At 35.3% G+C, this 25,701-nt stretch overlaps 5 protein-coding genes across 10 annotated transcripts; 1 reads left to right on the forward strand and 4 right to left on the reverse strand.

The window, feature by feature from the left end:
* Positions 1–281: 281 nt before the first annotated feature.
* LOC108206123 (uncharacterized protein At4g18490) lies at positions 282–11,583 on the reverse strand. Of its 6 annotated transcripts, XR_010288133.1 has the most exons (20): positions 11,350–11,583; positions 9,797–9,860; positions 9,454–9,577; positions 8,945–9,133; positions 7,964–8,779; positions 7,475–7,660; positions 7,100–7,279; positions 6,885–7,040; positions 6,680–6,799; positions 6,361–6,495; positions 6,097–6,225; positions 5,587–5,778; positions 5,315–5,492; positions 5,023–5,090; positions 4,726–4,927; positions 3,939–4,055; positions 3,768–3,827; positions 3,429–3,570; positions 1,853–2,012; positions 282–663 (listed from the first exon to the last, which is right to left on the reverse strand). XR_010288133.1 is itself a non-coding variant. In XM_064085865.1 (18 exons), exons 2-17 carry the CDS (start codon positions 9,858–9,860, stop codon positions 3,783–3,785), a joined length of 2,898 nt encoding a protein of 965 aa, XP_063941935.1. In that variant the 5' UTR covers positions 11,350–11,583; the 3' UTR covers positions 3,036–3,570; positions 3,768–3,782. The 6 variants fall into 6 exon arrangements, 5 of the variants coding, with proteins under 5 accessions (XP_063941935.1, XP_063941934.1, XP_063941937.1 ...); XM_064085865.1 differs by lacking the exons at positions 282–663; positions 1,853–2,012 and having other exon boundaries at positions 3,036–3,570; positions 9,454–9,574; XM_064085864.1 differs by lacking the exons at positions 282–663; positions 1,853–2,012 and having other exon boundaries at positions 3,036–3,570.
* Positions 11,584–12,164: 581 nt separating this feature from the next.
* LOC108208395 (histone H3.2) lies at positions 12,165–12,798 on the reverse strand. The gene has a single exon (XM_017378931.2). It carries the CDS (start codon positions 12,720–12,722, stop codon positions 12,312–12,314), a length of 411 nt encoding a protein of 136 aa, XP_017234420.1. The 5' UTR covers positions 12,723–12,798; the 3' UTR covers positions 12,165–12,311.
* Positions 12,799–16,309: 3,511 nt separating this feature from the next.
* LOC108205276 (magnesium-chelatase subunit ChlI, chloroplastic) lies at positions 16,310–19,415 on the forward strand. Its single transcript, XM_017375168.2, has 3 exons — positions 16,310–16,552; positions 16,953–17,059; positions 18,158–19,415. Exons 1-3 carry the CDS (start codon positions 16,447–16,449, stop codon positions 19,205–19,207), a joined length of 1,263 nt encoding a protein of 420 aa, XP_017230657.1. The 5' UTR covers positions 16,310–16,446; the 3' UTR covers positions 19,208–19,415.
* Positions 19,416–19,679: 264 nt separating this feature from the next.
* Positions 19,680–22,302, reverse strand: LOC108215369 (nudix hydrolase 15, mitochondrial). The gene is made up of 4 exons (XM_017387854.2): positions 21,921–22,302; positions 21,692–21,834; positions 20,188–20,307; positions 19,680–20,108 (listed from the first exon to the last, which is right to left on the reverse strand). The coding sequence occupies exons 1-4, from the start codon at positions 22,222–22,224 to the stop codon at positions 19,896–19,898; spliced, it is 780 nt and encodes a 259-aa protein (XP_017243343.1). The 5' UTR covers positions 22,225–22,302; the 3' UTR covers positions 19,680–19,895.
* A 445-nt stretch (positions 22,303–22,747) lies between these two features.
* On the reverse strand, positions 22,748–25,347 carry LOC108213002 (protein IQ-DOMAIN 9-like). Its single transcript, XM_017384718.2, has 5 exons — positions 24,942–25,347; positions 24,625–24,750; positions 24,103–24,330; positions 23,341–23,454; positions 22,748–23,256 (listed from the first exon to the last, which is right to left on the reverse strand). Exons 1-5 carry the CDS (start codon positions 25,014–25,016, stop codon positions 22,945–22,947), a joined length of 855 nt encoding a protein of 284 aa, XP_017240207.1. The 5' UTR covers positions 25,017–25,347; the 3' UTR covers positions 22,748–22,944.
* Positions 25,348–25,701: the final 354 nt, after the last annotated feature.

Genomic DNA, 25,701 nt, shown 5'->3' on the forward strand with positions numbered 1-25,701 from the left:
TATAAGTGTCTATAGACAAGCACTAAAATCTACTCTTTCTGTCCCTCTCATTTCATTACATTACTTTTCGGCACGCTTTTCAACACTCATTTAAAGTATAGTTAACAACAGACAATTGTCATACGAGGACCCTGGCTACCAGTATCACATGATTCATGACTGACAGTCTCTTATTCAAAATTGAAAACGAGTGTTTATTTGAAGAAAAGAAAGATGTTACCGATCTAGATACCTGTTCTCACAATAATAACAAAGTTACTGTGAACTCTTGAGGCTCAAGCTACAGAATTCATGATTTATGCAGAGGAACTAATAATCAAGTAGCATTTCTTTTGAGAATCAGAAAATATAAATTTATGATAATTGTAAAAAAGCTATGATGAATAATGCAGAGCTATTACTAATGTGAACAAGATATTCAGCATATATTATAAGAATCATCGCTACACCGCACTTGTTGCCACTCGCCATGATATCAGCAAAAATCATTGGCTTCAAAAGCTTCTCACTACTAATGATGTTGAGGGTCAGGGCCGCCTGGGGCTGATCTCTGGGGATTACGTACGGTTTTGCTTGCTTCTATAGCAGTTTTGAATATTGCTTCAAATGGAGCGCTGAGATTCTTCTTTGGGGTGGGCGGACTAAGAGGACGGGCCTCGGACCCTGAAAAAATAATCAAGAACAATAACAGGCAGACCTGGAATCTTAGTTTATTCATGTTCTTTGTATTGTTTTTGAAAGATTGTGCTTGGCCTGCAGCTGAATACTAAAAGCCAGGAGGTTCAGCTATTTATAGAACATTAAGGGCTTAACTTAATTCATTAATCAATATCAGATTGGTTGAAAGGATATACATTAACATACTTGATTGTTTTGTCCTCTTGCATCCTAATTGCCTCATCTATATCAAGTAAGACTTTTTTACACATCACTTGACAGCAAAAAAACAACCAGTCTAGGACAAAGATCTTGCAGTCCTAGTCAAAGAGAAACTCTCCCTTTCTGCTTGATATGTCAGATAAAAAATAGTTAACAGAATCTCCACTATGAATGTTTGCTATTGCTCATGAGGATTCAATTTTGACACACCTATTTTGGCTTCTTTAAAAACTCCAACCATCATATGTCTTATTCTCTTTCTCATACTCCCAAGTTCATTGTTTGCATTAATTTTCTCTTTTTCTCTTCAAGACAAATCAGACCCTTTTCTATTGGAGTATTAACTTTAATCTCTTCCCTTTAGTTCTAGTATTATTTAGGAAGAATCCACTGAGAAGAATGGCCGGCCAGAGTGCTGCTTATTAAGCATTCTGAGAGCTCCGTCCATGTTACTAATAAAATATAGGAACTGGTACTAGGATATGAAATTAAAGTTTAGAATGAAATCCATGCAACTGAATCTTATAGGCCTATCACCTTTACGTATACGATTATCTAGGATGAGATGATTCTGATACACAAACTTTACCAAAGCCTTTGAATCATGTCGATAGATAAACAAGTAGCAATACAACATAAACACTTAAAGAATGAGAATTCTATCAAGGATGCACATCAAGGATGGGTCGATTTTAAGTTATTTCAGCCTTGATTCTGATGATCTGTAGGTTGTAATAGTTAAAGTTGCTCGGCTTTTATGTTCTTAAGTTTAATAGACCATAGCTCACTCTGTCATTCAAACAAACAAACTATGGTCATAAATCTTCATGACGGATAAGCTGCCTGAACTTTTTGTCTGGGCTATATATATAGGCCAAAATTAAAATTAACATTATATGAAATCTAATAGAGAATTTACCAAATCTCATAGAATATCGATCGTAGATGCACACAATTACATTCGAAATCTTACCTTAATGTTTCCTCTTGATAGACTTTTTTACTCTGTTAGTGAAGCTTATTGTGAATGATATCGAAGAAGCTATAAAGCTTGAATACACCACCAAGGTTCCTGGCAATTTCAACTTGATGGCATGAAGAGACCATATAGCTTGAATGCACCATAGAGGTTCCTGGCAATTTTAAAATGATTATACAACTCATTTTCACAGCACAATATCACTGAACCAATACAAAGCATAACCAAACACAAGATGGAACAGCCTATCAGTATGAAAATCTGTGGTGCCAAATGGTTGACTGAGGTTGTCATGAGCTATCTAAATTTTGCATTCGCCTTTACATTATATGAGAAGAGAATGATCAAATTAAATTATGAAACTCTGTTCCCATTCAAGTACATATATTTTCCAAGACTTCCTATCTTCGAACACTTCAGCTACAATGGCCAATTGCGATCATACAAATTGTATAGCAGCAAAGGAGAACCAGACATATCAATCAGTATTCAGGAAAAATTGGTTCATGACTACAGTAAACATACTTATTAAGCTCGGCTCTCGCATTTTAATGGAGCAGGACACAGTACGATAGTAACTAGCTGTTTCTGTTTCCTCCCAACATATCACAATATAAAACACTCAAACTATATAAAACACTTACATTTTAACGTGGAAATTAAGGTGATTCTGGGCAGTTCTATTTCTGTGATATGCCTTGGGGACCAAACACTCCCCTGAGCCAGTGGCATGTTGATTAATATTTAGATATTCTCCATTTTTTGTTAAAAATTCTTGATATAGGAGGAAGCTGGCTTGGGTAAGAAATAATGTGTATTGATGTAGAGATGCAGAAGAGAACGAAATAAAACATAGCAGACTGAAAAATATTAGGCTTATGCTATCATAGAGTTCGAAAGGGGACAGGGGTCCCTGAGGACTTGGATTTCAGGTAGTAGAGTTCTTTGTGTTAGATTTGTAAATTGTAACAGTATGTCCTACACAAGCGAGATAGGAGGATTCATGCTCAATTGTAAATAGTTAAAATTGGATATATGGGTTAATTAAAAATTTATCATCTACGCAGTTTGGCTACTGAATGAAAGATTACCTGCTTCTTATCTCTTGCATGGACGCACATAAATTTCATTTCAACATAATTACTGGATACATATTTTTTCCGATAAAAACAAAGACTGACTAAAAACCTCAAATCTGCAGGCGCGTATTTAGCCAGCAACAGAAAAGTTGCCGGAGATTTTGAAAAGTATCATTACAGTTGTGGGATAGTTTAGGTATATTTTTCATTATATTTGCTTCCTAAATCCTAAGTGGACATTATAAGATATGCTCAAAGCTAGTCTCAAATTTATGAAACAGAGAGCCTGCCAAGTGTCTTTGAGCCAAAGACCCAAAAGCATCAACAATTTGACGATGTCTCTGTTCCAGTGAAATATGCAACAAAGGGCACAAGCGATATTTTTAGCCTATAGTATTGATTGCACCTAGGCGTCCGCTGTTTTAGACATGGAGACACAGATGAGCACTACATAATTTGTACACGCTATTGAGCAAAGGCTCAGCTCATGCCTGTAAAGGATGATACGCAAAAGTTCGGAAAGTGTTAGAATTGAAAGACTAGACATCTCAGCTTCCTCGTCTGCCTGATCAAAGTGATTGGAAGTGAATGGAGCAACAAAAATGCCTCACAGACGAGATAGAGCAGATGCTCCTGAAATGTACAAAGAAATACATATCAGTAATAAGAAAGCAATGAGAATCAAGGATTCAAAATAAAATGCAAATATGCATACAAAGTAAAACAGCTTTATCTGCTATTATTTTAATATTTATAATTATATTAGTAAAGAGAAATATAGCAGTACCAGAGATATTTTATATGACAAATAATTACCTAGCTAATATTACCTTCTAAATGAAAAGCTACTTGGACAACAACAAGGCAGCAAATTCCTCGATCAAGTGAGCGTATGCAATTGTGAAGGAATATTCACATTTCATTTCAAATCACAAATCCAATAATGAAAAGAACATTTAGCAACACACATATAATGAAATGGTTAAGACTTGATAGGATATCTTTTTCTCATGGATAGCTATGGGGTGGTTCAGCATCAGCAGTTTATTATTGTTGACAACAGCTCGAACCAAAATCTCCTTCGCTTCCTCGTGTTTCTTTTTCAGCATATTGGCCAACTGTGGAAACAATAACATTCTTACTATCAATTTTTAGGTTCTAATTTTGTATTCCTTTCTAGAAATTTCAAAAAAAAAAAATAGTGAATGATGCCTAGTAACAACACGAAAAACTCACAATAAAGGTACATGGATGAGTAACAATTGTTGCTAGCACAATAGGGATTTTAACTTCTAAGTTGGGTATCATCATTGACTAAAATGGGGGCAGAAGATCCTATCAAGATTAAATTTGTAAAATCCAAAAAAGCGGCACCATGAAATTTATGTCTGAGGTTTATATGGTATGGTCTATATACACAGAACTAAAACTTGCACGATTCAGGTCATCACATGTATATTCGCATAGCAGCGCACACTAAGACAACAGAAAGTTATAATGCTCCTTGGCCCTTGGAACTCGTTCTGAATTTAGATTTGAAAATTGTCTATATTTTTTTAATGCAGGAAAACCTATGGTACATGCAAGCTAGTGTTGACTGTTGGTGCAACTTAAAAGGCATGTCATAAGGTTGGTTGCTTCAGAATTATGTATATTTTATTAACAAAATTTTTCTCAGAGTGCAAACATAACTAAGATCTTACTGCCTTGCGGGATCCTGCCTTGGTTAAAATTGGTTAAATATTGAAAACTGAAGAACGGGAAAGTGTAAAGATAACTTGTGCTTACATCATCAAGCTCCTTTGCACATGCTTGGGCTATCTCGACATTGGTGTCATTGTCTATTTCTAGAATGGTTTCTAGTTCATTCATGTGTACTTCCTGAGGGAAATGTAGAAACGAACTCAGGGATTTACTAAGACCATTCTCTGTGTTTCCATCACAATTATGCTCCCTGTCAACAAAATTTTCCAACAATTCTTTAACATCGCTGCATAGAGAAATAAATAGAATGTACAATTAAAGTCAGGACATTATGAAATACAAGTTCTTTAAATGACAAAACAAGTGATCATATACTGGAACCTGCTTCCGCTAGGTGATTTCAACAGACGTTTTGTTGGTTTCAACATAGGTAAACTTGCACTAGAATCCTGCATGTTAGGATGCATTAGCATAAGGAAAAATTAGTATATTAGAGCTGAAAGATATTATTTTCGAATAAAATATACAGTAACTCTTTGCTTGATTATTAAATAACGCAAACTTTTGCTGTTGCTATACGGAATTTTTTCCAGAGTTATGATATCCTTCCGTCTTCTTTTCAATTTTTTTCAGATGTGAGAATCTGGAGTGGGGACTGATGTAATGCAAGTACCTCAATCTCTTTCCTCTTTAGCGTTGGGCTAGATGATGCTTTTTTCCTTGTGTCTGCAGTATGCCCCATTCTAGATCCTGTGTTTTCTTTCAAGTCTACACCTTGTCTTGAGTTGGTCACCAATCTAGGATCCTTCTGCAGTGTTGAGTTTGATGGGGATTGAACTTTTTCTGTAGTCCTGTTTCAGTAGGTTGTCACGAAAGAGTTCAACACTGAACTTCTCAATTTTCATCAAGGTCATTCTGAGAAATTTCTAAAATTAAATATATTACCTCAAATTATTTAGCTTAAAAGGAGCAGATGTCCTAAAGCCGTCTTTAAGGTCAGGCACTTTTTGGTTTTCAGAAGCAACGATATTGTTCTGGAGAGCTTGCATGCCTGAAAGTGGAAGTCTAGGATATTGGCCAAGCAGCAAAGCAGATGCATTTGCCTGCTCATTTGAACTGGAAGGTTCAACATGCAAGCTGCAGAGCATGGAATGTCAAAGTTTTATATGGGATGTACATTTGTGCTGTTATAAAAAGAAATGTACAGTGCTGGATTATATAATTTACTACAAAAGTTAGCAAAGTGTTGGAGTTCAGCTCATAATAAAAGCATTGTTTAAGGAATTTCTAGATAAATGCTGTCTATAACAGAATCTTACATCCAAGGAGATAGTTTTCCAAATCAATATCTAGATTAAGTGATGTCCAGGACTTGTTCCAACTTACTTATGTAACATGATTGGACAAATTAATAAATAACTTAAAAAAGAGTTAAACCAAGTGTAGATACTTCACCTGATAGTATTGAGGTCCTTTACATTCTTTCCACTTCCAGATGATGCAGGTTCCCCTTTTGCAGCATCCTTGTCATGTAGCCTTGGCATGCCCTTTAAAGTTCTGCTGTTATCTGAAATGTATCCTTCCCTGCCATGCAAAACCAGTCAGAACTCAGAACCTTTAGTTATAATACAAAAAGTTTTTCTGACCATATTGTATAGTTAAGCAGTAAGAGTAAAAGGGCTGGAATGAATATGCACGATACATTGTACAGAAACTTACCCATTGGTGGTGAGATCTTTAGGGATTCCCTGACTTCTAATCTGAACTGAGCAGCCTTCAATTTGCTCTCTCGAAGTTGCCTTTGGAAGAACTGGTAATATTCTTCCAGTTTTTGCAACTTGGTTGTCAAGCTTCCTGTTGAGAATTCAATATTAGTATTGTTCATTAAAACTGGCTAATTTGCTTGATATTGAAATTATGCCACCTCTTACTGGCATTTATTCCAATATAAGTTTTGTATCTTAATTGCATAAGTTTGGTGGATAAGTATCTATTTGAAATGCAGCTGAAGAGAGAATTCCAAGTATAAAACCATGACCTGAATTTATCGAGGTCCTCACTTTTACTTCCAGTCCGAAATCCTTTGGTCACATCCATATCTTGAAGCCTTGATCTATTATTCAAAATTTTCCTGGTGTCAACAGTATTTAAGCTTCCCCTGTGGTATATGTCATGAAACCACTTAGAACGCCTGTATGTTAATTGGTTGTAATGGAATGTTAAAACATAGTGTGAAGCCTGACCGTTTACTTATCAGATTGCTAGAGCTCTTTTGACTTCTTATCCCAACTGAGCCACTATTTGTTTGCTCTGAAGGAAGTGTGCTTGGCCGTGGTAGAGCACCCAATTTGCTCCCAGTTTGTGAATCTTTCTTGTCAGATTTCCTGTTAATATTAATACTAATTGTTTTGTCAATTTAATTACTTAGTTTACTTGTATCCTGAAAAGTATGGCTTACTTTTCAATTGCAGAACTTTGTTGTGAAATGGTGATCTTTTGGCTACTGATAGTTCCAATCTTCACCTGGGATAATGATGCCTGCTGCAGTTGAGATTTAGTTTCATCTCCCTGAAAACTCTCAGAGTTGCTGGTTGGTAAACTTTCCTTTACTGGCATTGCTTTATCAACCATTGTTGCACTGCAAGAAGTGAAGAAATATATACACATAAAACTTTAAATGTTTTACAAATAATGTTGATAACTGTGCCTACCAGCCTAGCATTAGGAAATCACCCCACTTATGCATCTTATGTCAAGTTCTATGCTCAAAATTCAGTTGGATGTTTTCATTTCATTAATTGCTATATTATTTAATGTTTGCAGTATCTCTTACCCTTCATCTGCAGGACTTAATTGGAATGTCTGAATCCTTTGTCTATCGAAGGCTGCAGCATTTATCTGAGTTACTGACGATTGCTGTACTTGCAACTTCGCTTCATCTGATCCCTTGAAATACTTTGACCTGACAACATTTTTTACCCGTTTTGGACCTGGCAATTCCTTATCACCTGTGGCTTCACTGCATCAACATAACATATGTCATGGTAAGGCATTTATTCTAGTATACAAACAAAACTAACAATCATCGTTCAAAAAAATGTATAAAAACTGATTGTCCACTATTTTTTTACGTGTCAACCAAACATTATATATCAGCACATTCCGGTCTCGCTTAAGTTTCTAACAAAACATCAGTCACAGATAAATTAGTACACACACACACACACACACACACACATATCTTGTCGTACTGTCCTAGGATCAAAATTAGTGGTTCAATTATTTTGGTTTGATTGCCAATTGAGAAGATCAGTACTCTTACATAATTGTGTCCATTGTATCTGATGGTGTTGCAACAAGCTCTGAAGTCACATTCATAGTCTCCCCATCAGTCTCTATTTCATGGAGCATTTTCTTTGACGCGGTTGTTGTGGAAGTTTGTTCAATCTGTGTACCGCTTTGAGCTGGTTCAGCATCATCATTGTTGTCTTTAAGGACAGGATTATCACCTGAAAACTCGCTATTTTCACCATCATTGCTCTGTGAGCATGCTATATCTACTGGCAGTTTGTCCAAGTGTAAATTCCCAGACTTGAACCCGATATCAGTTTTTTCACCAGATATACTTTGTTCACTATCAGAGTATGTACTTTCCTTTCTAACTAAACAACCAACTTCCTCTGTTGGATTATGAGGAATCTGATGACTTGAAGAATTCTCAGATAGAGATAGAAGAGATAAATTCTGACATGTTTCTTTATCTGGTTCTTGCTGAGTACTTCTCTCTCCTTCGCATTTTTCGTGGTCTGTTTCGTTTGTGCTTCCGCAAATTGGTTTCTGTGGTGAAATTGGTCCCACCAGGTTAGTAGCTTCATCTTTGGCTACTTCTGATTTTGAAGGCATTTGCACATCCGTCAAAGATGTGTGCGACTTCTCCTTACTCAAGGAATTCGGTTCTCCACCAAGTTGGCTATCAAACTTTGAGGTGGCATCTCCCTCAGATGCTCCAATGGTTTCTTTAAAGTGGGTCCCAAATCCTAGACTCCCACTTAGGCTTGGAGAACGTGCTGCATCTTGGTTTGCATTAGTTTGCTTAGATATCTTGCCTGAGCTTGGCCCGAAATTAAAATCGTCAAACCTGAGTACAGAGGATATATTAGAAGAGTGATTGAGATCTGAGAAGAACCCAACTGAAAACTCACCAAAGCTAATTATAAACATTTGTATTGCTAATTATAGGAATAAAAGTATTCTATGAAGCTTTGCTGAAGCTATGTCACAGGCGCTCAAAATATATACATACCCATCAAAATCAAACTGGAAGGTCGACCGATCTGATTTCCCTTGAGTCTTTTTTTCTGCTGATACTTCTTTTGACTTCCCACTAGGCTTTCCAGTCTTTTTCACTGGGGAAGAGACATCGAGGTCTGACATGTCTACATTGAATGATGATATTTTCCCAAAATCATCATCAAGCTTGAAATCCATGTCCCTGAATAATATTGCTTTCCCAAAATTACTATTAAGTAGTGATAAAGCTACAGATTCCACCCACTTCCCGAAACAATTCACTATAAATTTGTAAATGAACAACAAAAAAAAGCATGTACAGGCAAAAACATCTAGTAATGAAAATTTCAATTTGACAAATTATTAAAAAAAAGTTCAGGCAGCAAGCATTATGAAATTTTGAAAATTCAAAATCAAGACATACTAACAATCTAATTTTCTTTGTGGAACTGATATCTACAGATGAAAATTAAATCTGCACGAAATTTGGCAACAGCTACTTAACGATTACGAAGTTCTTACATATTGTCAAATTTGAATGGCTTTTTATTGCCTTTAGCAACTGTTGAAAAGTCAAAATCCATTTGATCATCTTCACCCATCGATTTCCACGAAGTAAGAAAATCCTTTCCAATATCCAAATCTGCTGAAGTATATAGAATGAAATTGTTTGTTATGCTGGTGCTGTGATATTGCAGCTTCTAAATAAAGATATGAACATACAGACATCTGGTACAGGTGTAGACTTATAGTTTTTTAATAGCTATCAAGAAGTATTTCATTTGAACGAATAGTTTAGATCCCAGATTTTAGAAATTTCAAAATAGGACTATAACAAAATGTACTAGAGCAATTCGAGAATTACCAAAAAGTGCTGTTTTTTCCTTTGATTTGGCGGATGAGAGGGATTCCTTTTGCTTTTCTGCCATCTACAAATATAAATTTTCATATTCATTATCACAGCATGTAGAACAGAACTATGAATCTTAACTATGTGAGATCAGTCAGAACATCACAGAGGTCTACAGTTTAAAAGCTGGATAATCACAATCACAGAAACTACTGATAACAAACAAATTAGAATCTAATACCACTCTAATCCTACTGTGTAAGATATATAAAACAGCAATCATAAGCATGCAATCAAACAAAACAGAACTCCAAAAATACTAGTAAAATCTTAGTTTGCTGCCTCAGTAAAAATAGATACACATTTAATTAGCAAAATTTAGATGATTGGATTTCATATACTAAGTAAATATTCCTTTGGAAGAAAGATTATCCAAGTTGTGAATTGAAAGTTAAAATATTGTGCACAAACACAAATTCTTTAGGTTCAGCAGTTCAACACAAATAAGGTGATATCCTATAATAATTTAACATAATGCCCAAATAGGTACCTATTTTGAGTCTCTCAATAGTTAATACAAAGTAGTGTAGTTATATACAGATATATCGCAATTCTTAGAGTTGGTTTTTCCTTTTTCTTTAAATTTTTGTAACTTCCACCTAACTTGTGATAGTACATCACAGTTTAAACAAATACCAAGCCTGACCAAGATACTACGAGAAAAACACCAAGATAAAACTATGACGCCAGTCAACTTCTTCCTTTAAAACGATAAATTTTCATTGATCATATCTTAGTTAAGGCGCATTATAAACTGAATCTAGAGTAACATAAATGCCAAGAACACACCAGATATCGTTAAATAAGCGTTATAATGATCGGCAACAGTTACACAACCACTATACTCGAACAACAGATGAAGTAATATTAATTAAGAACAACTAATAAAGAATCAATCTGCATAAATTAGGCAGACATTGAGACTACTAGAGTACTGATATCTTGATTCACATTTTGATCACATTTCTGCAACAAAAAGGAAAAGGATCGAGCTCGAATGATGAACAAAAATGAAGTGGAAAAATAAAAATGAAGCATAGACTTAATGCATCTGATATACATAAACATAGGAAGAAATTAATATCGTAACGCATAATAAATACACTTTTGAAACATAAAACACAAAGGATAAGGACTTAAGGATCGAGCTCGATTAATGACCACAAATATTAAACATATACATATAAGAACTTAGGGAAATGAATTACAGAGAAAGTTGAGTAAGCAGTAGTAAAAGAGATTTGATACACATTAAATTAGGGTGAGATTGAGAATACTTATATCGCAACAAGTAGTAATTACATTTCTGTGAGTGTAAAACGAAAATTCAAATAATCGTGCTCGATTGATGAACAAAAATGAAGAGCATATAGCAGTATGTGTGTCTCTGTGTGTGTGTGAGTGAGTGAAAGAGAGAGAGAGTATACGAAGTTGAAAACTGTAGAGAGATGTAAGGCAGAGGGGGGGGGAGAGAGAGAGAGAGAGAGAGAGAGAGAGAGAGAGAATACGAAGTTGAAAACTGTAGAGGGATGTAATGGAGAGGGAGAGAGGGGGCTCTAAGCTTGCTTCGCTAGTCTTCAGTGTGCAGGTGTTTTTGTGGAAAGAGATTTGGCGCTTAAACTAAACCGGTGCACGCTCAGAATGACTCACGCCAACGCCGTGTTTGGTAAATGGATTTACAATAAGACACATACATTTACTTTTGAGATACAAAGTCACCACTTTATCAAACTTTTTTGTAGTTAAATAAAATAATTTGTACTCGATATCGGACTCTCACTTTCAAAAGGGATAATTATTATATAGACCATTTTTTTATTAAAATGTACTCCCTCCGTCCCAATCAATTCTATACAGTTTTCTTTTTGGGATGTCCCATCATTTCTATACATTCCCAAAATAGTAATTTTTTATAATATAAAACACTACTACACCCACTACATTCTCCCACTATCTCCATTCTATAATAATATAAACACTATTACACCCACTACTTTTCTCCACTATCACAAATTTATTATTAAATATAAATGGGTCCCGCCACTATACTCACTTTTCACCCACGTTTACTCATTTTTTACCACTTTTCTTGATCTCCGTGTCCCAAAAGTATCAAGTAAGTTATTGATAAATTTTTAATATGATATTGCTTGTCGTAATTCTATTAATTTTGAAAATTTTAACACAGTAGAACACTAATCATACTCTGTAACCAGAAATTAACGATTAGTGAATAATTTTACCGGATAGTTGCGCCGGAAACAGTGCTTGATATCTAATTTGAAATGAATGCTCATTGTTCAACAGTTAGAAAGATAGGCCATTAAATAAGATAACTTCATAATCGATTAAAATGCTTTCACGACTATTACTGGACTACATCTTGAACATCAAAAGCTACTTAACAAACCCTAGAAACAACCTTTCTTTACATCACATGTCCTTCCAATTCATCGAATTAGGCATAAAATTAAGCACGTTCTCCACGAATGCGTCTTGCCAACTGGATGTCCTTGGGCATGATGGTTACTCTCTTGGCGTGAATAGCGCACAAATTAGTGTCCTCGAACAGACCGACCAGATAAGCCTCAGCTGCCTCCTGAAGAGCCGCCACAGCAGAGCTCTGGAAACGCAGATCGGTCTTGAAATCCTGGGCGATTTCACGGACCAGGCGCTGGAATGGGAGCTTCCTGATGAGGAGCTCTGTGGATTTCTGGTACTTGCGGATTTCTCGGAGAGCGACGGTTCCTGGCCTGAATCTGTGCGGCTTCTTCACTCCTCCGGTGGCCGGAGCTGATTTGCGAGCAGCTTTGGTGGCGAGCTGCTTCCTGGGTGCCTTTCCTCCGGTGGACTTGCGAGCGGTCTGCTTGGTACGCGCCATTGGAATTGAGAATGTGGAGATGAAGAAGAGATGTGTGTTTTGATTTGTGTGTTTGTTTGTAGATGTGAGAGGAGAGTGTGAATTGGGGATTTTATTTATAATAAAGGAGGTGGATTGTTTGGCGGGAGCTGAGAGAATCGTGGCCGTGGATATGGGAATTGAATGGACGGTGATGGATGAATTTGGTGCGGATCGATGACGTGGAAGGGGTGTTTGTGCTGAGAGATGTTTCTGTCCGTTGATTTGGCTTGTTGAAGGCTTTTTATCTACGGCTGTCAGTCCATTGCAGACGTGAGGGCCTGAGGGGTGGATCGATGAGCTGGCCTTGGAAAATTGGTAGTGGTATTTTGAAATTCGTTTGCGACTTGCAGCGGGAAAATATTTTTAGATTCTCTAAATTTTTTATTTTTTATTTTTAGTTAGATTCTCTAAATTCGTTCGTAAAATGCAGCAGTATAGCACTTCTATAGTTGTATGCAACTTTGAAAATTTTAAGTTTCAGACTCTTATCTGAGCCCACGACAGGTTTTGTCAATTAAATTAATGTCAACTTAATTAAAATTAAATAATTACTATTTTTTATTACAAAAATATCATTTAATTTAATTGTTGGTTTTCCTAATTTTTTATATGATATACTAATGTTTAGGATAAAATGATAGAAATGACAATATATATCTGATCATTATAATGTATTAATTAAATATATTTTTTTTTCGACGAGAAATAGAGTCTTCAAAGAATTTCATCATAATGAAAATTTTAAATTAATAGTCTTTTTCAAAAGAAAGATTATGGGGCCAAACTTTGGGTAAGATTAGAATAAGCATTTCTATCTTAAAGTAAACAAAGTGAAGTAGAATTTAAAATTTATAAATGATTAAAGTGTTCTAATTTTTACTCCATTTTTTTATTTTAAGCAAAAAAGTTTATTTTAAATTCACTCAAACGACCCTAAAAACCTTATTGTTTCATTGTGAAGCCACTGGTCTTTGCGAAGCAACTCCGATGATAAGAAACTGAAAATTTATACTCCCTCCGTCCCATTGAGATATATACATTTGTATCGGGCATAGAGACTAAGAAAAGTGTATAAAGTAATGTTTATTAATAAGAAAGAGAAAGAAAAGTAGGTAAAGTGGTGGGACTCATTAATATTTAAGTGATAGATTTGGAAAAGTAGATGAAGTTAGTGCGTGGGTGAGATTTTTATATTATAAAAATTTACTATTTTAAGAAAGTTTTGAAATGTATAGAATTGAATGGGACATCCCGAAAAGGAAAGTGTATAGAAATCATAGGAACGGATGGAGTATGAAATAGTGAATTTCAGGTTAAGTGAAGTTAAATAATTCTTTAAGATTTCATATACAGAAATGCAAAATTTATTATTGTGCGGGAGAAATACTGAGTAGTAGCTCATGACGAGGAGGCTGTTCGCCTGGGTTATGGGATTGTTTGGGAACGTTTTGTCTAACGGGGGTGTATTCGATTGGGATTTTAATGCATTGTTTTTAGTCTATGGATTTTAATGGATTGTATGAGATTTTGATTTTTTGCGGATTCTTGATGAAATGTCACAGAGTTGATAGGATTTAGGTACAATGCTTCAAAATCCCATTGAATTTGGTGGGATTTCAAAAAACTTAAAATACACTGAAGAATGCCACAAAATCCATCATTTTATGAAATGAAAAAAAATCCATCAGCATTTGAATACCATCAGATTTTAATGGATTTTAAACAATCCCAATTGAATACCATCGGATTTTAAAGCATAATTTAAAATCCCAATTGAATACCACTAGATTCTGTAGCATTGTTTAAAATCCCAATTGAATACCTCAAGATTTTAATGGATTTCAAACAATCCCAATCGAATACCCTCGGATTTCATGAATGCAAAAAATTGTTTTAAAATCTCAATCCAATACACTCCTAATAAGTGTTTCTAAACTTCTCTTGATACTTTAAATTGTTTATAATTTCTTGTAGTGCATGACAAAATAAGTTGAAGTGTATTTTTTTGGTATTTTAAGTTTGAAGCTGGAAGACTAATATGCCAACTTTTTTGAGCTTTTTTTTTTAGTGATTTGCATATTATTATGGAATTTTTAATTTTTTGATAATGTGATAATTTTTATTTAGTAACAAAGATTCTTATATATTAATAATTTGACATTTTTAAAATTTATAAATTTAAATTATCAAACATTCAATTGATTTATATGTAAAGTTATCCAAATACTTTTAATAACCTATAAATTAAGTTCACCTATAGCTTGTAATCCTATTTCCTTGATTTAAGCAATAAGTCATTTTTTTTAAGTTAAACCAAACGTTATCTATAAATCATTTTCGACAGCTGAAAAATATCTCTTAATCTAATAAATCACAAGTTAAATCAAAGTTACAAATAAGTCGGAAATTAATTTAAAAACAAAAATTAGTTTGAGATATTTTCTAGTGACTTAATTCCTTAAAACATTTTTTGATAAAAAAATATCCACATGAGATAAGTTATTTATGAATCATTTTAATTTTATTATTATAACTTTAATAACTTATAAACTATTAATAAATAAAAATTATTCAAACAAATATTTTAAGTCCAGGTCTAACCACATTCATTGACATTAGAGCATCTTCAACTGACTTTTAAATCACTTTTTAAAATATAATATTATATGTGGATCCTAGTGAGTCAAGACATTGAAAAAGATGACAACTCCGATATTTCTTTTTATACTTGCTTTTTATTCATATTTTATTCATATAAATGAGAGGGAAAAGTAAAAAGTAAGAAATGTTGGAGTTAAACTTGGAGATAACCTAATATTATATTCACAAATAGAAGTAAAGAACTACTAAATACTCTTCACAAGAAAGGATAGTTGACGAGCTCTTAATTTTTTAAAGAGCTCGTGGAAGACTATTGGAACTCTAATTTTTGCATTGAGTTTTTGAGAGGGGTGTACTGGATTGAGATTTTAAAGTATTTTTTTAATTTATGAAATCTGAGGGTATTCACATGGGATTGTTTGAAATCCATTAAAATCTTGAAATATTCAATTGAGATTTTAAATTATGCTACAAAATCTGGTAGTATTCAATTAGGATTTTAAATTATGTTTTAAAATCCGATGGTATTCAATTATGATTGTTTAAAACCTATCAAAATCTGATGTTATTCAAATGCTGATGGATTTTTTTGAATTTTATAAAATGATGGATTTTGTAAAATTCTCCCGTGTATTTTAAGTTTTTTGAATCTCACCAGAATTCATGAGATTCTGAAGCATTGTACTTAAATCACATCAACTTTACAATATTTTAGCAGAAATTCACGTAAAATCAAAATTCTATACAATTCATTAAAATTTATAAACTAAAATCATAATAAAATACGTCCCGTAAATTTGAAGTTAAGAGAGAGAGAGAGCCCCTTTTGAAGTCATAGGTGTTTATGTTAAGCTCACTTGCGGGCTGGAGATGGACCCATGTGAGAAAAGGGAAAGCAACAACAGCCAATCAAAACGAGGGAGTCGTGGACAAGAGTGCAGACGATTATTATATTCATTTATATCCTACTAGTACAGAGTTTCCGAATGAATGGAAATCTATCCACTTATCTTGTATACACCACACTGAAAGCACCACCGTTATGTCAAGTTCTTGAACCTTACACTTACACACACTCTTCTTTTCTTTCTTTAATCACACAATGGCTGGAGTAATTGGCACTTGTTCACCAGCATTCTTGGCTTCTCCAAGACCCCTTTCTTCTCAATCTTCTAAAACTTGTATCCATTCCCTTTCTCTTACTCCAGGTATGCCTCTTTCTCTCTTTATGCTTATGTGCTTACTTATGCTCTTTAGGGGCGCTTTTTAGTTGCTACTTGGTACTCATTGGGTTCACATTCTTGGATCTTGGTGTGCATAATTTGGACCCAGTTGCTGTTTTTACTTATTGTGCTTGCGTTTTCTTGATTCTTTGGAAGTTTATTTGTTGACAATTTAGGCTTATATGCTTCACAAACGAGTATTTGTTGTAACAATTCTGGGTGAGCGAGAATCGAGGTTTTGAGCTTGGCATGTGTATGTTAGTATCAGGTCAATTGGTTAAGTAGGCTAATGTCCGGTGTAAACCTATACCTGGTTTGCATTTCAGAGGAGTGTTACAAATGGAAGTTGTGTAATAGGGTTTAAAAGGTGAGTGTTTTTGTACAGGGAGGAAGCTCTATAGAGGAATTGGTGTGCCAATTAAGAAAGAAAGGTCGCGGTTTCATGTTGCTATTACCAATGTGGCCACTGAAATCAGCCCTGCCCAAAGTCAGGTACTTAATATTGACTGTGGTATTCAAATTACTTTGCATATGAATTCTAATGCAATTTCATTAGGCACGTTGCTTACTCCATTTGTAAGAGAAATGGCTTTGCAAGTAAAAAAGGGCAGTAGTGTAATTGTTGTGTGCATGTTTGCCATCTCTGTATGATAGTTCAGACTTCAGAATTATCCAATATGTTAAGTATATAAGCAACTCCAGCAGCTTCCCTATTTGGAGTCTTAAACCAAAATATGAGGAATATGGGAAAATAATCCACTCCAACAGTATCTTAGTGATTCCCTAAATCACTAAGATCCACTAGCCATGCCTTATCTTTAGGTAACCTCTCTCCTCTCCTAAATCTTATTTTATAATAAATTTTGAATACAAACATGTTCTCTCTCTTCACCTATTGCAATAATGGTAACTTTTAATAACAAAATAGTATATAAGGAATGAATATAAGGAATATTGTTGGAGGTGAGAATAGCTATTATTATCTTAAGTCACTAGGATCCAATATTTTATATTATATTTAAGGAATGGGCTAAGATGCTGCTGGAGATGCTCAATAGGCCTAGTATTGTTAGATGGATTACTTTGTGGTTGACCTAGGTTTTTCTGCCATTTCTAGTAGCTCTTGCCCTCGAGCATTCTATCCTCAATCTTCTGTACTTTGATCTTAGATAGTCCCTCAGTGGCTTGCCATTATGTTTTTTTTGTATAGTTCCTTTTTAACTTATATTACCATCTATTTAGCAAAATTAAAATTTGTGAATGGTTGTACGATGCCAAGAATAGCTAGGGTTTTTAGATGAAGATGCATTTATTTGATGTTATATTGAAGTTTATTTTAATAGAAGAAGATGTTTATTGTAAGGAACTCTGGGGTGTAGTTTCTAAATCTTGGCCCGATTATATGCGTTGGTAACTAAAAAACGATGCCATATCATATTTGCATTATTATGCATAAGAAAATTTTGTCAGTGGTGGAAAGAAAGATAAAAATGTCACTGCAGAAATTTGGAAGTCTTATATCATTAAACCAAATTGGAAGCCTTTCAATAAATTCATGGGAGGAAATTGTGACCTTTGTATATGTTTCAGGCACAAAAGCTTGCTAAGGAAAGCCAGAGACCGGTGTATCCTTTTGCAGCTATAGTGGGTCAAGATGAAATGAAGCTGTGCCTTCTACTTAATGTTATAGATCCCAAGATTGGAGGTGTCATGATTATGGGAGATAGAGGGACAGGGAAATCAACGACTGTTAGGTCATTGGTAGATTTGCTTCCCGAGATCAAGGTAGTTGTTGGTGACCCGTTTAACTCAGATCCAGAAGATCCAGAGTCTATGGGAGCGGAAGTACGTGATAAAATAATTCAAGGTGAGGAACTTCCTCTTACGACAACCAAAATCAACATGGTTGACTTGCCATTGGGTGCAACAGAAGATAGAGTATGTGGCACCATTGATATTGAAAAAGCCCTTACTGAGGGTGTGAAGGCATTTGAGCCCGGCCTTCTTGCTAAAGCTAACAGAGGAATTCTCTACGTAGATGAGGTTAATCTTCTAGATGACCACTTGGTGGATGTTCTTTTGGATTCTGCTGCCTCAGGATGGAACACCGTTGAGAGAGAGGGGATTTCAATATCACATCCTGCCCGCTTTATTCTTATTGGGTCTGGAAATCCTGAAGAGGGAGAACTTAGGCCGCAACTTCTTGACAGATTTGGAATGCACGCTCAAGTGGGGACTGTAAGGGATGCTGAGCTTAGAGTGAAAATTGTCGAGGAGAGAGCTCGTTTTGATAAAAATCCAAAGGAATTCAGAGTATCATATTTGGAAGAGCAAGATAAGCTCACAGAGCAGATTACATCAGCCAGGGCTTCTCTTTCTTCTGTTCAGATTGATCGTGAACTTCGAGTCAAAATTTCGAAGGTCTGTGCTGAGCTTAATGTGGATGGATTGAGAGGTGATATAGTGACAAACAGGGCAGCAAAGGCTTTAGCTGCTCTTAAAGGAAGAGACCAAGTACAACCAGAGGATATTGCTACTGTCATTCCTAACTGCTTGAGACACCGGCTTCGAAAGGATCCCTTAGAGTCCATCGATTCGGGTGTACTTGTCATTGAAAAATTCTACGAGGTTTTCACTTGAGTTGATGAAAAATCCGCTCTTGTGTAATTTTGCATAAGCTGTCACTTAAGTACCGAAAATTTTGGATTTTACCTCCAGGTTCCAAGTTATCGGTGTTTTAGAATTGTATTGCACAGAACAGTTGTGTTCTTTTCGGTAGTAAATCTAGCATGAGCATGTTCCATGATAAACAGATTGACTTGAATGAATGATTATCATTTATATACAATTGTGGTGGCCGTACTTCTGTAAAAATACCCTTGTAATTCTATGTACTTCTGCTTCAATAAACACACTCTTATACTAATTCTTGAGTTCTACAGAGCTGTAATGATGGCGTGGACATGATTTAAACATATATTTATCTCATCCTGTATGCAAGTGACTGTTATGTCTACAGGGCTATGCCCAATGGAGTAGCAGTGGTTTCTGTATATGCTTGTTGAAATCAGAGCAAACTCATTCTGAGAAAGTGGTAAACAGAAAACCCATGTAAACCATCAAGATGATTACACATTTGCACCCAAATAACCTCAAAATCTCAAATGATCCACAACATTACCATTTTATTGCAACTCTCTCAAGTAGATAAAAATATAAGAATGGGGATTTATACACTTCAAGCAACATAATTTACAACAAAGTATCAATCGCCAATCGATCTACCTAACACGATGTGTTGGTCTCTCATTTCATCACGCTGTCATAGCTAGAACTTGCATTGGTGATTTCCACTCCAGAATCTAGGTCTCAGCTCTGTAAATGCTGGTGGCCGCTGGTACACAACTGTTGCAACTGTTATCAGGATCCCTGCTGTTAAACCCCATATCTGATACTTTGTATTATCTGTTTCGAAATCAAAGAAATGAAGCAGATACTTCTCTCCAATGTACTCAGTCTGGGTCTCACTTCGGTTCTCATCCTGTGGATATCAACAATTAATTAATTATGTAGTTATCATAACTATCTAAACATGTACCAGGGTGATGCTATGAGAGAACCTTGAGAAACATTTCCAATGGAGCATAGAATATTGCTTCCACTTCAGCATCATTTGCAACAGGGTTGAATTTTCTCTTGTCATAGAGTATGCCAATCACAGGAACTACTGTCACACCATACTGCAAGAAGTACGAAGATAAGGAAAATGATCTGAAACAACATAACACCACCAACAGAATTTAGTAATTACATCTATCCTCAGATAAAATATGAAATTCTTATATACTTAGCTCAACTCAACTCATAGAAATAGGTCTTTGTTTCAGCGGGTGAAAGAAATTCAACGCTCTTTGCTTTTCGACGTATATTAAACATTACTCCATATTCTAAGGTGCAGCTAATTAAATGTTATATTCCAGGTGAAGATCATGCTTAAATGATATAAGACATTATTCTCTGTGTGCTCTCATATTTTTCTTGAATACTGTTACCATAAATACAAATTTAATTTCTTAACTTTACCATATATCATAATCTTTTTATGACTTGATTGTAACTCTGTTTCCTTTTTCACTCTACGATCTTTGACATGAAGCCAAATAAAAGTAAGTACATGCTAGACTGAAAAATCATGTAAATGCATCGTTCTGCCACTTACCAGCGTTTTAATTGTAATATACAATTACACTGTTCAGATCTACCAAATTTGTACTAATGATAGATTTGGCTTGTGGTTCTTTTAGGCCTCGTAAATGAAGCAGGGAATATAAATTACTACTAAATGTAGTATACTACTGGTGGAAGAAAACTTGCATTGATCGAGGAAGAAGAACCGAGTCATTTCTGATTTGGCCACTCTAATGTTCAGTCGTTCATGCCTGAAGAATGAGGATTATAAGAGGTCGAATTAAATTGACACGAATAAGACTGATCTGAGTTTTAAATCCTTCCTTATTATCTCCCTCACCTATTTTCCTAATATCTTGTTCGACAGCCACAACATGTCCCCCAATTCATTCCCTTCCACATTTTCGCAACCCACTGTCCCAAATGCTTTATTATTACCCTACTAGAGTCACCAACTCAGCAAGCCTAGTATGCAGCCATTACATTTTAAATTATGAAGTCTAATGTTTCAACAATCGTCATTACATCCAAACAGACTACCATATTAGCTCTCACACATATCGCTATTAATTAGTGATCATGATTAAGAGTGCCTAATTGCTAAATGCTAAAATTATTACCCTGGCTACTAGAGTAAACAAGAGTCAAGACTAGTATGCAGCAATTACATTTTAAATTATGAAGTCCAATGTTTCAACAATCGTCATTACATCCAAACAGACTACCATATTAGCCTTCATACATATCGTTATAAATTAGTGATCATGATTAAGAGCGCCTAATTGCTAAAATAAGGTTAACATCCGACAGCTTTTTAATTATCCACTAAATTTCAAAATTGGTGCTTTCTCAAAGGGAGCACATTAACATATAAGAAAATTTCCCCTCGACTCCCCTCCCCTCCCACACGCATCGAAAAAACATCAAAAAAAGTACCCTGGTTGTAGAGGGGTCAAGAACAGCAACAACATGAACGAGTTCCGGGTCCAATCCAATCTCCTCATGAGCCTCCCTCAAAGCTGTCTGCACATCATCTGCATCACCCTGTTCTGTTTTCCCTCCAGGCAATGCAATTTCCCCTGCACAATCCAAATCACAAAAAGATCAAATCTTTACTCCAAATCAAAACAACCAACATAACAATTCAATAACAAAATGCCCCAACCAGAGTGTTTGGAAAGATTCGAGGATCTTTTCGTGAGAATTACGCGAAGATCATCGTGTTCTTCATCTTCAAATATACATACTAGCACTGCAGCCCTGTTGGGTTTGAATCTTTTTGGTGGAGCAGTAACTTGGTCTGCCTCATCTTTTTTATTCAAATCATTTTCTTGGACAGCCCCATTTAGATCAGACAATTGATGGGATGGATTTGTATTGGGTGCTTGTTGTAATGGAGATTTATAGAGAATGAGTTGTTGTGCCAAATCTTTAAGTCTTTTTGAGGTTGTAGTGTTGTTTGAATCCATGAATCTACTTTGTGGTTACTTGTTGAGTTGAATGTCCGAATGTTATACATGTTTGGGTTTTAAGTGCAAAGAGGGCAATCGCCAATTGATCAGTGTTCTAAAAAGCCGTCAGGGTGGAATAACGGCCTGAACGTTTTCAAAAATTAAACGAATTACTAAATTAAACGGTTATTATGCGGATCAAACGGTTGAGACTTACTACTAATTTTTTGATTTTAAAACATTATTTTTTATAATAGTACTATAATTATATTAAAGGTCAAAAATATATATTTTGTTACATATATCATAAATTTAAATTCTTACCAAGATTTAATTTCATTATTTAAAAATATATATATTATAACTAAATATTTAAATATATATTATTAATCTGCTTATTGACCGCTATTAAACGTTAGAAGGTCTTTCCACAATTTAGAGTCGATTTGCGCTAGAACCGATTTGCGTTTTTTACTTGCAATTCACGTAATAAAAAATAGGGCAATCCAGGAACCGAACATGTGATCCTGGGACATGAGCCTAAAACCAAATTGCTGTTCCTATTTACAAAAGATACATGACATAAATTGGGCTCAGAAAAACTGCAGTTTTCACTTGATTCTTATGCACACAACAAAAAAAATTCATTATTGATAAATAATCCACTCTGAAATAAGGTCACTGGTTCTGGTATAACTGTTGATTCTTTGTTCCTTCTGCAGTGATATTGACATGCAGCTAACATGCCATCTGTTCTTTATTAGCCGCTGCCTGTTGCCCAGGTTCTCCATAAGACAACTTGCGAGATTTTATAGTTCCTTTTCCATTAGGTGAAATGGACTTAACTGAACGCATTGGTTTCATTGTCGGTGATTTCAGGTTTTTACTAGTCTTGCTTGATTGCCTACTCATTGATTTCTTCGGGCTTGATTGAACAAGGGCTCTGCTTTCCCATGGCCGAGCTGCAATCCAGCGTTCTGTCCAGCTCCAGCCCCAGATAGCATTGCCAAGTTCATTATTATTCAAAACAGGATTCTTATTGGCCCTCCACTGGAACAATTTGGTGTCTATTTAGTGGTCATACTACCAGTAACTTTACAATTTTAAAGAAATAAACAGGTGATGTTCGGTTACCTGATGAGAGAAGGCATAAGCCATAGTTCTTTCACGCTTCACTGCTGCTGCTTCTCTTAAATAAACATTTGACACAGATTCCTCCATTGTTTTAGTGCCACAATCCCATTCCACCTGCAGGGTCCAGAGATATGTATTGAATTGATAACGGTATCAAAATTGAATTTTTACATGAAAAGCCAATCATATGTCATACAATGGCACTGATATTCTGTATAAGATTAAGTGAACATAATATAGATTCTAGTTCCAGCTAGGGGGAACCTACGTGATTTCTAGTGGCGTGCCTGGAAGGCTGGAACGGAAATTCTAAATTTGGTTGCTTGAACATAGCCATAACACATAAAAACTTCTCTAGGGGATATCTTAGTTGGTAGATTAGCATATATACAAGGGAGTCCTGATCTCAAGCCAAAAAACTCAAGGCTGCACATACTGTAGTATGTGATTAAACTGTACCCTTGCTCGTAAATGGCTTTAGCAATGCACCAACTACTACGTCTGCTATTGAGGATTCATCGTGCAAATAATATGTATGTTTTGTTTACTAGTGCTGAGTCCCTAGTCCTCAGTTACAAGATTGCACGTTCCTTAATTATGCAGTTCTATATGAGCACAATGCACAAAACTATGCAAGTCAAAGAATAAAAATCTAGCTTTTTTAATCTTGTTAGTCATTTTCATGAACTAAAATCAAGGTCTTACCAAGGAGTTGCTAAGACATACTGACTGCATGTGTAAAGATTTGTGCACGGGTCTTACCTCTAGGTTATGCAGCTTTGCATCGAGCTTTAATTGATTTTCCAAATTCTTCTGTCTAATTCGAGCTTCTGTTGCCATACTGATTCTACGGGCTCTAATTTCAGATTGTATCCTGCTCCATGTGTGAAGGTGTCTCAGAGTAGCTGAAGCTTGCTTACTCACAGAACTGTCCAGAGTTAAGGTACGCAATTTTAAGGTCCCTTTCAAAAAGCGAAGAATTTTTCTTGCCTGCAAAAAGATAAAGGATATTATGTCTTTATGGTTTTGCTAACTACATACTCCAAGAACATACCGACACTAACAATATCTACTTGGACAACTTTGAACCTTGCTATAACATTCTCTTTTAATCAAAAAACGCACGCTATTTCACGGTTTAGAAACTGCGATAAAATTTGGTCAATACAGAAATAGAAAGGAATGGATATTCTCTGTGAATGTCCTGCACTCAAGCTACTAAATACAGATACAAAAGCATCATCATGAACACAGCAAAATGGTATCAGTGTAAAAAAGATATACCTTGTATGCTCGAAATGAACATTGAATTCGCGTTGCTGCTATATCCTCAATTGACTTAGCAACTGTCACAGGTTCCTCATCAGCAATATTGTTAACAGTATTGGAGGAATCTTTCTGTGAATATACCTACATTACAATGTTGACAAAATGATTAGACAGACAATCCTGTTACAAAAGATAGAAATATAATAGGCATACCGCACCAACTCATATATAAGATCAGCAATGAAAATTCAATACTAACATACTATATATGAAGACTGAACCCTAAAAGCATCAGGATTGATCGTGTATAATAGCAGCATGTTTAAAGATACCTCTAGGGACTTCGCGTTTCCATTCTTTTCTTTCTTTGAGCCGATCATCTTCTTGAGCCAACCTCCAGAGCCCATTATTACAATTCTAACTCTGTATTACCTTACCTGCAACAAGCAATAATAAGATACCGAGAAGAGTCCTTCACACAGGAGGTCCTGGCCCTGCTTTATAGAGAAGTGTTGAAAAGGTGCTAAGAAGAAGAAAATGATAAGTAACAGAAGGTTGGTTTGAAGTATTGATACTTGTCATGGCCCATCACTACATTCACCTGCAATATTTATTTTCTGAAAGGTGACACACTTTAGAGTCCAAACAAATAAGAGGACACACTGAGTCAATGACAGAAGAACAAACAATGAAAATATAGAATTGTATTGGCTTTCCTGCCCTACTCTTTCTCAGATTAATTCACATTATAGACTTGTGGCAATATATTAATATGTTGTTTTGTTTGAAGGGGGAGAGAATCTCAATTATTATGTGTTAGTATAGATATTTTAGATGATTGGTGCAATTATTGTGTTTTAGATGGAACAAGGAGAGACAATCATGAAGGTTGGTACTTGGTAGGTTGGACTGGCTCAAGTCTGTGACACATAACGCGCAGAGCCGCAGACTATTGTTTATGTTTACACTTTGTAAATCTCTCCCGCTCGAATTTTTGACATAACGTCTCATTTTTGAAATTAGAACTTGATGCCAGAACATCTTTGTATTTAGGGCCTACACAAATTTCTGGCAATTTTCAACATATTACGA

This window comes from Daucus carota, chromosome 1, assembly GCF_001625215.2.
Source record: "Daucus carota subsp. sativus chromosome 1, DH1 v3.0, whole genome shotgun sequence".
Classification (NCBI taxonomy): Eukaryota; Viridiplantae; Streptophyta; class Magnoliopsida; order Apiales; family Apiaceae; genus Daucus; species Daucus carota.